This window comes from Lynx canadensis, chromosome A3 (genome assembly GCF_007474595.2).
Source record: "Lynx canadensis isolate LIC74 chromosome A3, mLynCan4.pri.v2, whole genome shotgun sequence".
Classification (NCBI taxonomy): Eukaryota; Metazoa; Chordata; class Mammalia; order Carnivora; family Felidae; genus Lynx; species Lynx canadensis.
Genome location: NC_044305.1, coordinates 119,109,163 through 119,124,985, shown reverse-complemented (window position 1 = coordinate 119,124,985; position 15,823 = coordinate 119,109,163). Strand labels below are relative to the sequence as shown.

Sequence of the window (15,823 nt, the reverse complement as noted above, 5' to 3'; positions counted from 1 at the left end):
AGTTTTGAGAAACAGAGTGAGACAAAGCGTGAGCGGGGGAGGGGCAGAGACAGAAGGAAACACAGAATCTGAAGCAGGCTCCAGGCTCTGTGCTGACCGCTTGCTCGGAGCAAGCGGTCAGCACAGAGCCTGATGTGGGGCTTGAACCCATGAACTGTGAGATCATGACCTGAGCCGAAGTCAGACACTCAACCGACTGAGGCACCCAGGCGCCCCTAGATTATTTATTTAAATGTTAAATCAACATCTATGAGATTTCAGAGTTTTTAGAAAGTTTAGTTTTGGTTCCAACCCTTTGTTTCCAATCTTCAAGTCAATTCTCTGAAACAAAATATCTCAAACTTTTAACAGTGAACTTTTCTTTTTTTTTTTTTTTAACGTTTATTCATTTTTGAGAGACAGAGAGACAGAGCGTGAGTGAGTGGGGGAGGAGCAGAGACAGAGGGAGACACAGAATCCCAAGCAGGCTCCAGGCTCTGAGCTGTTAGCACAGAGCCCAATGCGGGGCTCGAACACACTGACCACGAGATCATGACCTGAGCTAAAGTCGGACGCTTAACCGACTGAGCCAGCCAGGTGCCCCTAACAGTGAACTTTTTTTTTTTTTTTTTTTTTAACGTTTATTTATTTTTGGGACAGAGAGAGACGGAGCATGAACGGGGGAGGGGCAGAGAGAGGGGGAGACACAGAATCAGAAACAGGCTCCAGGCTCTGAGCCATCAGCCCAGAGCCCGACGCGGGGCTCGAACTCATGGACCGCGAGATCGTGACCTGAGCTGAAGTCGGATGCTTAACCGACTGCGCCACTCAGGCGCCCCAACAGTGAACTTTTTAAAGGGGGTGTGGTGGGAGGCGGGAAGAGAGAAGCTTTGAAGAGCTAGGGCATTGGATGGTACTGGTCATTCACAGAATGCAGTAATAATGTATCGCTTGTGTGGCATCCACGTTTTATTCCATTTTGCATCTCCATGGTCTATAATGGTATCTGTATTTGGCACATGGCTGGAGTGCAACAAGGATACAGGAGGAGATAACGAACTGCTATTTCTACACATTGTTTCATATTTGTAAGCCTTGTTTCCTGAAAATAGAACCAGCTTCTGCTAGAGTTCTGGTCTAGCAGGCGGCACAGCCTTGGGTATATCAAGGAAGATCTCAAAGCCCTATGCAGTAGATATCTATGTTGACAACTATTGCCTGAACTCCTGCCCTAGATTTCTGGGGATTCTTACAGGAAAATGAATTACAGCAATATTCCCTTCTCTCTTGCTCCTCTTAGGTTTCTCTGCTAGTATCTTTCTCTTCCACGGAAAACTAAATAACTGTTGATCTCAACTCCAATGACTCAAAGTTTTAGGAAGACAAAAATAATCCTCAAAAATGGGGTGTCTTGTATGGCTCTATGTCCAAACTGAAATAATAATAATAATAATAATAATAATAATAAATGAAGAGAATAGTGGTTATATTTGGTTGTATCTGCAGACCTGGCATTAGATGAAGCAAAAAGGAATAAGGAGATGGGGTGATGGCACTCTGGCTACCCATCTGAATGATTTGTACTTGGTTCACCTAGAGTTCTGCTTCCATTCTAGTGCGATAACGATGGGGCGGGGGGATGTTTGTGTAGGAGGGGTATCAACTCTCTGCTTGGAAAATCAAATGCTGGGTCATTGCCAGAACTTCAAGAATGCTCAAAATAAGAGTTTTCCCACTATAAAATTTTGCCTGAGATCAATTTTTAAAAAAGATTTTATATTTAAGTAATCTCTACACCCAACATAGGGCTTGAACTCATGACCCCGAGAACAAGCGTTGCATGTTCCACCGACTGAGCCAGCCAGGTGCCCCTGCCTGAGATCAGTTTTTTTTTTTTAAGTTTATTTATTTTTGAGAGAGAGAGAGAGAGTGAGCGAGAGAGTGAGCAGGGGGAAGGGCAGAGAGAGAGGGAGACAGAATTGCAAGCAGGCTCCGTGATGTCAGCACAGGGCCCATTGAAGAGCTTGAACTCACGAAGGGTGAGATCAGGACCCGAGCTGAAGCTAAGAGTCGGATGCTTAACCCATTGAGCCACCCAGGTGCCCCTGAGATCAGTTTTTTAAAAATAACTCTCCTTTTATGTATAACAGCCATGCTCATGAATAATGGCTATAAAAGAATAATCATTCATCTCCAAAACAAAGAATGGTAAGTATGTAGAGAGTGTAAATAAATTACTAGACCGTCATTTTATTCTTTAAAAAAAAAAGGTTTTTTTGACATTTATTTCTGAGAGACAGAGCGTGAGTGGGGGAGGGGCAGAGAGAGAGAGAGGGAGACAGAATCGGAAGCAGGCTCCAGGCTCTGAGCTGTCAGCACAGAGCCCGACACGGGGCTCGAACTCATGAACTGTGAGATCATGACCTGAGCCAAATCCACACACTTAACCAACTGAGCCACCCAGGCGCCCCTGTCATTTTATTCTTACTTCATATGACACTAGGTTGAAACTTTACAGTGATTATCTGGGTTTTGAACGACTATGGACACAATTGAATTTGTATTCAAAGGTTAAGGGAACAAAAATGACCAGAAAACCATTGGGAGGCAGGTGGGATGACAAGTCACAGAACAGCAGAGAGCCTCTCCTGACTTGGGGAGTGGGAAGTACAAAGCAGTATTAGCTTATACTGAATCTCAGTATGTTGCACAGATCTTTTCTGTGATAATTGATTGATGACCCATTCAAATAGAGTTCTCTACACATTTTTACTTAGGATTATGTTTTTGAAAAATGTGAAAAACAGCAAAAACCAAACAGACAAAACTTAACTAGAGAAGGTTCACTCTAGCAAGGGAATTCTATTTTTAGGAAACAATAAGCAATTTAATGAGTCTGTTCAGTTCTTTCCTAGTTTTTTTTTTTTTTTTACCCCCCCTCTAGCCTTGATTTAAAACTGACTTGTGAATTTTCCCTTTTTAAATATCTTTTATTTATTTATTTGCTTTATTTTATTTTTAAATTTTCTTTTTTTTTAACGTTTATTTTTGAGACAGAGAGACACAGAGCATGAACGGGGGAGGGGCAGAGAGAAAGGGAGACACAGAACCAGAAGCAGGTTCCAGACTCTGAGCCATCAGCCCAGAGCCCCAGGCGGGGCTTGAACTCACAGACTGTGAGATCGTGACCTGAGCTGAAGTCGGACGCTTAACTGAATGAGCCACCCAGGCGCCCCTCCCTTTTTAAATATCTTACTGTGGTAACTTGTAGAAGCAAGGTGTAGTGGAAAAATTATTTTAAAATTATTTAAAAATTTGATGACCCTGCTCTTATTCCAATTTTACCACAAACTGGGTAATTTTTGCGTGAGATATAATAGAATACTTCTGCCGTTCTGTTCTGTACAATTAGAACAACTATCTGGCCCATGGCTCAGGCTTGTTAAGCTGATCTAGTGAGATACCAAATTCCTTTGAAAATCATAGAACTTATTACTATAAGGCATCAGAACTATTTTAAAATGCAAACCAAATCAGTATCTTTTTATAACCTTCCTTGGGAAACCTCAGCCATTTTTATGGCTTTAATAACTTATGTTGGAGTTTTAAACTATGTTAGTCCTTAACTTCCAATTTTCTAGGTATCTATTTATCTGACACCCTCATACTTAAAACTAAATAAAGCAGGAATGCCACGAATGAAAACACTTTTTTTTTCCCCAGTTTATATTACAAAGGTGGTAACATTGCTTCTAGCACAAATATTTTCTATGATGATTATTTTGGAAAGCAGAAAGCGTGGTCAGTGTATGAGATAGAGAGGACAGATAAGCGTCAGTGGGTGATGGATAAGCACAGGCCTTATATCAACAAGCATTTGATGCGAAGATTTTTTTTTCCTCTTCATATTGATTAGAAGAAACACAGCAGATGAAATCTGTAGCGTATTACTTGGGACGGTAGCCTCAGTCTGATTAATACATTGTCCAAAACACATATTTAGGGCAGAGACCTTGTCAATTCAGTTTTCTTATCAGTACACAGAAGGGATTTAAATACAGTACATGCACAAGGGAAATACTTTTACACGTCGAAGAAGGTGGTTTCATAGTTTTCCTTTCATTAGAGGCAATTTTCTTCCTAGATTAAAGGGAGATCCACATTTCTAATGTCCTCAAAGTAGACACCGCACAGCATAGCAAAGAGATCGCTGCTCATTCATTCAAGGAAAGGTATTGACCATGTATTATCTGCAAGGCACTGGACTATAAGGACAAGGGAAAATTAAGGTGTACAAGATACAGGTCCTTTCCTCAGGACAAGTGAAGGAAAATGATGTTCAAGTTTATTGATCATCTGCCATGTATCAGGTGTGATGATAGATGCTTTATATCTATTACCTCATAAGAACCTTGTACTTTAGAAAGTGAGATGAGACACACGCAGAAATAATAACATTCTTGGCATATATTGAGCACCCGATAATTATGTTTAACGAGTTAATATAAGGAACATAAGAGATCTTAAAAGAATCACCCTTGTTTCAGAGACCCAGAGACTGAGAATCTTTCTTAGGTAGTGTTTTCCGACACCAAGAACCTCATTTCGTGTTGGGTTGACCACTTCCGAGCTGTATAATTAATGGCCTGATCCTGGGCAAGTTAGGTAATCTCAATTTTTATTTCCTAATCTGCGAAATAGGGAAAGTGCCTTCCACTTAATAGTATTGTTATGGGGTTGGTGATAATGTATATAAAGTTCCCCTTATAGTTGGTGCTCAAAAAAAGAAAAGGGAGCAATTATTACTATTATTAAATTTTATTATTAGCTTGATACACACTTAGCCATTGATCCAGTGTTCTTTCTACTATTGGCTCCAGTTACGTGCATGCACTTCCTGCAAACGCACTTAAAGATCCCTAGAGACTCAGAGACCAGTGCTTTTATCTGGTTGGAGACGTGAGCAATTTCAATTTGCAACAGTTTGACAGACCGGAGAGCGAAGAGGTCTGAGGGGTTCGTCTCCAGCGCCCTTCCACGCCACTTTACAGACGGAAAAAGCCTTTCCCCGAGGCTCCCCACTGGTTTCTCTACGTCCAATCACCTTCCTGAGCTCCTACAGCCTGCCAGGAGCCGCAGCGCGCCGGGCACACACCCTTTCTCTGGCAAGTTCACGTCACTGCTCCTTCCTGGGTACTTCTGAACTGGTTCGCAGACAACCACCGCAACCCGAACGAAACCAGAGAACCGCCCCAACCCCCGGAGGGAGGAGCAAGGCCCCCTGGGAAATTGACCTTTTACCTCCACTCTCGCCTTACTTCAGCTCACCAATTTTGACGTTAGCGAATGAAGAGACGAGAAGACCTGGAAGGCGGGACTTCGTGTTGTCCGATCCACGCTGATTGGACTGCGACGGCGTGAGGGGGCGGACCTCGTGGGCAGGCTAGCGATCCTCCCTTGGTGGGCGGGGAGAGGTGGAGGCTGCGCTTGCACCCTGGGAGGCGGCGGAAGTGGCCTGAGGCCGCTACGCGTGCGCGGTGGGCGGAGCGCAGCTCTCTTACCACCTTTGCCTGCCCAAGCCTTCCCATCCTTGCTCTGCCGGTGTGGTGCTCGTGTTTCCGCACCTCGTCGCGGAGAGTCGCTGCCGAGTGGGCGCTCGGTGTTCGGGTCGTCATGGCTGGTTACGAATACGTGAGCCCGGAGCAGCTGGCTGGCTTTGATAAGTACAAGGTAGCGCGGGGCCCCGCGGACGTCCCTCTCCCTTCTCGTCCCGGCCTCTCCCTGGCGGCTGAGGGGCAGGCGCGGTCCGTGTCACCTTGTGCCGCGTGGCCCTGGGCGGGCGGGCTGGCCGGCGTTTCCCCGGGGGTCCTGCCGAGACCTGGGGCTTAGGGGTCAAGGTGCGTGGGAGCATCCTAGGGCCGCCGCCTTGACTCGGTACCCTCCCCGGGGGATTGCCTCTACCTTGGGAGACCTCTCCACGGGAGTGGAACCAGAGAATTCCCTGCGCTTCTTTACTTCATCTTCATCATCACCACCACCACCATCATCATTATTAGCTGATGCAGGTCCTTTCGTGGTGTCTTAGTTGTCTTCATTTTAATGAAATCTCCACCCGCCTCTTGCACACAACTTCAGATGGAGCTAGTCTTTGGCAGATGAGGCCCGGGGAGTAGGAGTAACTACTGAGGTCGCACTGCTGATGCACTCCACTTCAGTAGCTTGTGGCGCTTGGGCTGCCAGATGAAGTAAATGTGTACCGAACAAACTGTGTAGTAGAAAGAGCGCGGGCTTTGGAGCACATAGAAACCTGATCCCAAACTCTAATTTCTTTACTTGGCTTTGGGCCAAATAATAGTCTCTATGGTGCAAAATGATTATAGGAATTTGCGAAGGGCCTGACACGTAATGAGCCTCCAGTCAATGCTGGTTGTTAACTTTCCTCCAAATCTGGTTTTACTCCGCTGCTCCCTTATCAGTGAATGACTCCCCTGCCCATCCAGTTTTCCTAGCCTGAAATCTGGGCTGTAACCTTTCATCCTTGCTCTCTGTGTCGCTTTCACTCTCAATTCCTCCACCTCACCCACCAACTAGTGAATCACTAGGTCCTGTACCTTCTATCATTTTTAGCCAAAGCTAGACGAGTGGTTCCATTACCACTCTTCCCACGTACGCTTTAAGTCATCTTTTTATTTTAGAATACTTTTAGAATAGATTCACAGAAAAATTGTGAAGATAGTAGAGTTCCCCTATGCTTCATACCCAGTTTTCTCTATTAACATCTCAGATTAGTATGGTACATTTGTCACAATTAACCAATATTTACACATTATTAACTGAGGTCTGTACTCAGATCTTCTTAGTTTCTACCCAATGCTCTTTTTCTGTTGTGGGATCTCATCTAGGAGATCACATTTCATTTAGTCGTCCTGTCTCCTTAGGCTCCTCTCGGCTGTGACGATTTCTCAGACTTCCCTTGTTTTTGGTAACCTGGATAGTTTTGAGGAGTTCTGGCTGTGTATTTTGTAGAATGTCCCTCACTTGGGATTTGTCTGATGTTCTCATGATTAGGTAAGGGTTATGGGGTTTGGGGAGGAAGAGCATTAGATGAAGTGCCATTTCATTGCGTCATGTGATAAGTACGTGCTATCAGTATGATTTGTCACTCACTGTTGATATTGATTTGGACCACCTGACCAACGTAGTGTTTGTTAGATTTCTCCCTGTAAGGTTACTCTCTTTGGAAGGAACTCACTCTGCACAGACCTCACTTGAGAGTGGAGAGGTATGCCCTCCCTCCTTGAGGGCAGAGTAGTGACATAATTTGTTTGCAATTATGTACGGGAGATTTGTCTTTTCTTCCCATTGTATATTTATCCAACTATTTATATCAATGTGGATTCATGAATATTTAGTTTATACTTGGGGTTATAATCTGGTACTACTTTATTTGGTTGCTTGCCCACATTCCCTTTTTCCCTCATAGTCTTTTCTCTGGTTCATAGTGATCTTTAAAAAAAAAAAATGTGCATCTGGTCACATCACTCCTTTGCTTAAAACCCACTACTGTCCTCTCATTGCTCTTGGAATGAAGTCCAAACAGTCCATAACATGATCTACATGACTCTGAATGTCATGGTCCTTGCTGGTCTTCAGCTTCATGTCCATGTCATGCCTCTCACTCTCTGCCCCTGACAGCATTAGTAGCCGTCTCCTCCCTCCTGCCATTTTTTTTTTTTTTTTTTTTTTTTTCAGATCTTTAAGTAACGTTGTTACTTCCGCCAGGAATGTAGCTTCCCTTCCCGTTTATGTTCATCTTCATGTCTTTTTTTTTTAAAAATTTTTTTTTTCCAACGTTTATTTATTTTTGGGACAGAGAGAGACAGAGCATGAACGGGGGAGGGGCAGAGAGAGAGGGAGACACAGAATCTGAAACAGGCTCCAGGCTCCGAGCCATCAGCCCAGAGCCTGATGCGGGGCTCGAACTCACGGACCGCGAGATCGTGACCTGGCTGAAGTCGGACGCTTAACCGACTGCGCCACCCAGGCGCCCCTCATCTTCATGTCTTAAATGTTACTTCCTCAGAGAAGCATTCCCTAAGCTCTCCTCTCTTCTCTTTTCAAAAAAACAAAATGTTTATTTTTTGAGAGAGAGAGACAGAGCACATGCAGGGGAGGGGCAGAGAGAGCCGGAGACACAGAATCCGAAGCAGGCTCTGGGCTTCGAGCTATCAGCACAGAGCCTGATGCAGGGCTCAAACCCACGAACAGTGAGATTATGACCTGAGCTGAAGTTGGACGCTTAACCAACTTGGCCACCCAGGTGCCCCTCTCCTCTCCCCTTAAGTGTGCTGTCAGAGCACCCTCTGCTCCCTTATGGAATTTGTTAGTGTGTTTCCCTATTAGAATGTAATATCCAAGGTTAGACTTGTACGGACCACCACGACCTGAGCACAGTACTGTTGTGCATACTAAGAACCCATTAAACATATGTAGAATGAATGGATTGCTGAAGGAAATCATAATGGATTTGGCCTAGTTGGAATTGGAAAAACTGTAAAGGACCGTAGCAAGTCATATAATACATTCCAATGCTTTCAGGCAATGTAGTATCATACAATTTTGACCTGGGGTGCTGACATGTCTTAAAACTTAAGTGGAAAGAAGTTCCAGAGCCTTCTCGGTAACCATGACTGGGGCTTTACAACTTCATTAAAGAAGGTCATTAACCCAGATGCCTCCTGTTTTGCCTTCAGCTCTACCCCCCTTTCTGTTATCTCTTCTGCACTGTAAATATTGACATATAAAACTTTTTCTGGGAGGGGGGAGAGCGGAAAATGGGTGATGGGCATTGAGGATGGCACTTGTTGGGATGAGCACTGGGTGTTGTATGTGAGCCAATTTGACAATTATGTTAAAAAAACCGAAAACCAAAAAACAAACTTTTTTCCCCTACTAGGATCTGCTTTCTGGGTAAGTGCCAGTAGGATAGCTGTTTCCTTTGCAGCAGTGTCTGTAATATGGAATCTACTTTTTCTTATAAGCAGAGTTCCCTAAATTTATATTTCCAACTAGGTAGGTGTTCTAGTCTACAGGAGATTTTAGTGTGCTTTTCTATTCCTATCTTTTCCACTCTTCCATTATCTGACTCACTTCCTGTGTCTGACAGCAGATTTCCTATCATCCTGGAAAACAAAGGTCATTTTAACAAGGGTCCAACGTTCACGAAAATATAGTGCGTTGATGTTATTTTAAAAGAAGGAGGGTCACAAATGTATAACCTCAGCTTCTTCTAGTAGAGGGTTCCTTACTGAGTATTGTGTTTATATTAAAAATATGAATCTAAAGGTGTTTCAGGAAGAATCTGTGTAGTCAGTTTCACTGGAATGTGAATTGCCCTAGAGACACTTCCTTCCTAAAGATCACACATTCCCATTGTGTGGTCTTCACCAGTAAGTGCTTTATAAATGCTTATTGAATTAAAACAGCTTTTTTTTTTTTTAAAGTTTATTTTTTTATTTTGAGAGAGAGCACAAATTGAGGAGGGGCAGAGAGAGGAAGAGACAGAATCCCAAGCAGGCTCTGCACCATCAGCACAGCCTGATGTGGGGCTCAAACTCACAAACTGTGAGATCATGACCTGAGCCGAGCTCAAGAGTCAGGCACTTGACCGACTGCGCCATCCAGACGCCCCTAAAGCAGCTTAAAAAAAAAGAAGTTTATTTTTGAGAGACAGAGACCGCGCATGCGTGCGCGCATGCGAGCTGTGTAGGGACAGAGAGAGAGGGGGACAGAGGATCCAAGGCGGGCTCCACGCTGATAGCAGAGAGCCCGATGTGGGGCTTGAACTCATGAACCATCAAATCATGATCTGAGCCGAAGTTGGACGCTTAATCGACTGAGCTACCCAGGCGCCTCTAAAACAGCTTCTGAAGAAGATCATCCCATAAATGGGTGAAGACTCAAAACAGTCAAGAGATTTTTATTCCCTAAGGTGACCCTGTATATGACAGCAAAGAGATGTAGAGAAAACTTGATAGTATAAAAGCTGCTGGTGGCAAAATTACTTTTGGTTAGTTTAATTTCTTTGTCTCCCTAGAGGTACATCTGAGAGCTACAGTTGGGAACCTGGCTGTTATTCAGAATAACTGCGGATAGGTTGTGCACACGTAGAGTGGTAATTAGATTTCAGTAGTAAGCAACTAAGACAGTTGCTTTTCGGTGCAGAAGAAAGCATGGGATGGATTGTATGTTATGTGCTGTCCTAACACCTGTGTTCTCCATCGAGTTACCACAGTTTTATTAAGCAGGAGAATCATTACTTGAGAGTCTGCCTTCTCTGTTAGAATATGAGCTCTGGGAGGGTGGGGCCTATGCTGTCTTATTCAACATGACCGCGGTCTAGCGTATGAACAGAATAGGCGCTCAAGAAGTATTTATCGAAGGAATGAAAGTGTAGAAGAATATAAAACATTTTGGAAGTGTGGTAAAAGGGAGCTGTCCATCTCCTGGATATCAGAAGGATACTTCTGTATTTTGAATGTGAAGATGTCAGGGGTTTAACTGCCAATTTCTCTGTTGCTTATTCATGTACCTTTGGACAATTATATTGAGGGATTTTACCTTTGTGAGGCTTAGTCCTCCTTTCTACCTGTCCTTTCTTTGGACAGGTCTTTATAGTTGAAGGATTTTGCCACTTAGCTAAGGGTGAAACGTCTATGGTGGTTTATGTAATCTGGCCTGGGGGAGGCATAGTTTAATTGACAGTGTAACAGTCAATTTCAAATTGTATCATTTTGCTTCAGAGAGGAGGTAAGTGTGCTTTGAAATATCTTGTTTGGTTTCATGCGAATAATTTTATGATGAATTGGTTTCTGCTGTTACGGTAGTTCTACCTTGCATGTCAACAACAGCCTGATTACGGGACCTATGATAATTGTGAATTAATTAGTATATCGCAGTTAACAGGTTGTAAAGAGAGACTGTGTGCATCCTGATGGAAATGCTCAAAGAATCTAGCCTTCACCCTTACTGGTTCATACAGTTGGATTCCGAGTGTTCAGTAAGCATCTATTGAGGGCCTGGTCTGTGTCAGGCATAGCACTGGGGCTGCAAAATTAAGCTAGTGGCATATGGGCAAGTAGATAGACAGCTATAGATAGTAAATGCAGTTAGGTAAGTGCCGGACACGGTGGGAGAGGATAGGGAAGCAGCTCCAGGGAGTGAGGGTTAAAGCTGAGAAAGGCTTCAGGGAGAGGATGGAGGGAAAGGCAGAGCTCAATCTAGAAAGATCAAGCTGAGTGAGTCTCACGTGACCAGATGATGAATCCGGAGTAAAGGAACAGAGGAGCAGTGGATTGTAAAAGGAGTGAAGGTCCGGGAGTATTTGCTGGGAACCCTAAGAAGGCAGATTTTAGGCATAATGGTGGAGGGGCAGGAGATGAGGCTGAAGAGAGGGAGGTGGGGCTCTGTCACAGGGGATGCTTTGGTGGAAAGGGCTTCTAGATTTTATCCTTTAGGGAGATCTGTGGCCTAAGGACTATCAGCATCAGCATCGCCTGGGAAAGTGTTTAAATAGCAGATTCCTAGTCTGACTTTGGGAGATCCAGATTAGGTAGATTACTGTTATCAGCATGTTAAATACCTCAGGTGATTTTTAGGCACATTGTCATGCTCTAGGCTTGGGGCAGCTGTTTGATTTTAAACAGGAGCAGATTTTAATTTTAGGAAGGTTGCCTTGGCAGCTTCCTAAACGGATGGAGTAATCTGGAGACCTTTTAGAATCCTTCTGCATAAACTTAGGTAAGAAATGAGGAAGGCCTGAATCTAAAAGCAGTGGCGTGGGTATTTTAAAGATAGAAGTAAAAGCTGGTTAACCTGCCCACTGAATTTGGCCAGCAGATATGTTTAATTTGGCCCACGCGTACTTTGTTTCAAAAATTGGCGTCATCCCCATAAAAAATCCAGATTTCTGGGCTAGTTTGAAAAACCAGAATAGTGAGGGGCGACTGGGTGGCCTGGTTGAGCGGCCGACTCTTGATCTCAGCTCAGGTCTTGATCTCAGGGTCATGAGTTCAAGCCCCATGATGGGCTCTGTGCTGGGCCTGAACCTACTTAAAAAAAGAAAAAAGGAAAACTAGAAGAGCGGAAACATCGGCCCAGAACTTCCTCTTGGCAAGACTCCCCTGGAGCTAAATAGTGCCTGCCCTCTTTTCAAAAAGGTATTTGCTCTCCAGTTTGCCATCTCCCTACCAGTCCGCAAACTTCATTCAGGCCTGCTATGTTCAGTTTATCCTCCCGATCCCTGTTTGTGATCCCTGATTTAAGATCGCAAACTGACAGAACACGATGAGTGACCAGCTGGAGGTGTTGGTGGTGTGAGGGAAGGGATGAGGGATGGGGGGGTAGGTGTCTGGGATGACTCAGGTTCTCTGGTAAGATGACTGGGTGGGTAGAGGCAGCAGTCACCGCAATAAGGGTTTTGTGAAGCATTAACTCTGGAAAGGCACCTTGGCAAGAATAGCACCTGACATTTGTTTTGTCTAAGATTTAACCTTCTTGATTTCCTATCTCCTGAGTAAACAAACTCATGAGAGACTGACCCTTCTAGCACAGAAGCATAAGTATAATTTAAGTGATAAATGATGCTGAATCTGGCCGGATAACAGAAATCTTTTGCGCAGGGCTCTTCTCTTGGATGGGGCCCTGTGAAGGTATGGTTTGTGGACAGGGAGTTGAAACAAAGAAAACTTCATGTTGTAAAGAAATAGCACTTATGGATGCATTATTCTCTACTAGAGGACTATTCTGTAATGATATCAAAGATCAGAACGCTTTTCTTCTGGGCCACAGTAGACACATGAGAAATTCTTAAACCTGATTTTCACTTACAGCTGCAGGCCAGCTATAGTATGGCATGTTAGTGATGGCATTATCTAGATACGTTACAGTTAGTTCAGACGTAACTCATCTTTAGTTGTGCGTGGTCTCCTTGAGTAGATCGGGGGAGCTGCCCATTCCCACTGATAAACACATTTATAAGGCTTGAAAAGCATTTTAGTGGCCTTAGGTATAGATTTGTAAATGGCTCACGGAGAGAATTATTTTTGTAGTTGGCAGAGGCAGAGGAGTCTCTCAGAAGGAGCGAAAGAGGGCTGGGTGGGGGACTGCTGCAGAATGACGGAGAAAAGTCAAGGTGGTGGGAAGAAGGTAGGTCTACTTTTAGGTACTATTTGGAAGAAACATCTTGGTTGTTTTACTCTTTTCTGAAATATCAATTCACTGATGATGGCTTGTTTTCCTAACTCCTGTAATGTTAAAATGCGAAGAACTTTGCTGAAAAAGAATTTGCCCAGCGCATCAGGGAGAGTTGGAGAAATGTTCTAGAGAAACTGGTAGTGGGAACCAAGGCACAGAGACCAGGAAGACCATGGTAAATTAGGCATAAGGAAGTGGCTCTGTGAGGTACTGGGCTGAGCCTGGTGAGCCCAGTGAAGGAAAGTTGAAATGGCAAGGGCAATATTGTTGTAAATACTGAGTAATAATAATGACAGTGATAGCAGACATTTATATAGCATTTACTATATGACAGGCATTGCTTTAAGTGCTTTACGTATATTATCTCATTTAATGTTCACAAGTGCCTCTTGAGGCGTAGGTACTAGTACTTTACTGAGACACAGAGATTTTAAGTAACTTGTTCAAGGTCCCAAAGCTGAGATTTGAACCCAGGCGGTCTGGGTTCGGAGCCCATTTTCTTCATGCTTTGCTTCCTCTCAAATCTAAGAATGAAAGGTAGGCTTTGCCTTGCAGTTCCTGGGTGTTTTGTAGCAGATATAGAAACATCCAATAAAGACCTTCAATGACATGCCTGATTGGGTTTGTGTCTAATATTTGCAGATGGGCAATATGCACAGTGAAAAAGAAAGACATGTTTTTGTTTTCTTTTCCCCTCATTTAAAAATTATTACCAGAGGTGAGTAGATGACTGTAAATTTACTAGTCTTAACATTTTGTTGAGTATTAAGAACATTTCATATAGTATTAGCTTTAATTGAGGTAAATGTCTTTTGATTAAATAAGTAGCTTTGGGTCTAATTTTTGTTTTTTGTTTTTTTTAGTATTTATTTTAAGAGAGACAGCGCAAGTCGGGGAGGGGCAGAGAGAGAGAGGGAGAGAGGGAGAATCCCAAGCAGGCTCCGCCTGGTCAGTGTGCAGAGCCCCACACAGGGCTCGCACTCATGAAACTGTGAGATCGTGACCTGAGCCAAAATCAAGAGTCGGACGCTTAACTGACTGAGCCACCCAGACACCCCGGGACTAATATTAAGTTAGAAACTCCATACTAGCGTTATGACCGTGAGTAACAGTGTCTTCTCTGACCAGGTTTCCTCATCTGTGAATAGATCACAGATTGTAACATTTACAAATAGTAACTCACTCAATTTTGATAACGATCTGCCTCATAGGATCATTATCAAAATTGAGTGAGTTACTATTTGTTTTTTTTTTTTTAATTTTTTTTTCAACGTTTTTATTTATTTTTGGGACAGAGACAGAGCATGAACGGGGGAGGGGCAGAGAGAGAGGGAGACACAGAATCGGAAACAGGCTCCAGGCTCTGAGCCATCAGCCCAGAGCCTGACGCGGGGCTCAAACTCACAGACCGCGAGACCGTGACCTGGCTGAAGTCGGACGCTTAACTGACTGCGCCACCCAGGCGCCCCGAGTGAGTTACTATTTGTAAAGCACCTGGCACATAGTGCTATATTAATGTTAAGTAAATAGGAAATAAAACTTGACATTTGTGCTTCCCTGTTTGTCAGCATTGTCTAACATAAATGGACATGTGAACCCACACCACAAGAACTTATAAGAGAAAGGGTATTTTAAGAAAGTAAGTTAAGGGTGACAACTTAATGAATGGGAAGAGTAACTGACAGGTCACTGTCTAGCTTGGGTCCCACTGATAGTCTTGGCCTTCAGATTTCGCCTCTATTTAGTCATATCAACTGGCAGAGTAGGTAAATCTTCTCAAATGTTACTCTCCTGTTTAAGAATCTGCAGTACCTTCTGTGTGTTTCCCATGCATTTGATCATACAGATTTCCTCTGTAAGGATTTCTAGTTTCTTCACTACATGACCCCTGCTTTTGTCCTCTCTTAGAATTTATTATAGATTATTTAAGTTTGGCAAGCAAATCTGTCATCATGACTTGCTTGTTCTTGCTGCTCTAGCTTCTCCAATCTTCTGTCACCACCTTCCCTCTGACTTGTTAGCAGATGGAAATGATAATATTGACTGAAATGAGATCTCCTTGCCCACGGAGTCATGTTCTGTTATTGTAGTTCTTAAAATCTTGTATTGATAAAAAAGTCTTTTAAGAAATTAAAAAATTTTGTCCTTGGGTTGGTTGGTCCCTCCCTCCCATCCTGTTTCTTTGTTTTCCTTCCTTCCTTCCTTCCTTCCTTCCTTCCTTCCTTCCTTCCTTCCTTCTTTCCTTCTCTTCTTGCCTTCCTTCTCTTTTCCTTCTCTTCCTTCTCTTCCTTTCTATCCTCCCTTCCTTCCTTTCCTCCCTTCCTCCCTTTCTTTTGCATTTTAAGTTTAGCTTTGGTGTTTTTATACCACAGATTGTTCTAGCACAATGCCTTGTACTCAGTAAATTTAGTGAGTACTTGCTGAATTTTATTATATCGTGTCTCGTGCTTGCACTGCAGTATTTGAAGTTACCATAAGGAGGAAAAGGCGTTGGTCACTAGACTAATGGTGTGGTTTATCCCTCAGCCGCGGAGTGGTGGAAGTGCCATTAATGTTTGTTTTCAACATTGAGGAGAGCAGTGCTCCTCAA

At 43.5% G+C, this 15,823-nt stretch overlaps 1 protein-coding gene across 4 annotated transcripts in view; it reads left to right on the top strand.

Annotated features, from left to right (window-relative positions):
* The first annotated feature begins 5,497 nt into the window (after positions 1 to 5,497).
* SELENOI (selenoprotein I) overlaps positions 5,498 to 15,823 on the top strand; it is a 41,871-nt gene continuing 31,545 nt past the window's right edge. For all 4 annotated transcript variants that reach the window (XM_030311485.2, XM_030311487.2, XM_030311486.2 and 1 more), the window contains exon 1: positions 5,498 to 5,709. In XM_030311485.2, coding sequence (XP_030167345.1) covers positions 5,653 to 5,709 — 57 coding nt within the window. In that variant the 5' untranslated portion in view covers positions 5,498 to 5,652. The remainder of the gene's footprint in view (positions 5,710 to 15,823) is intronic.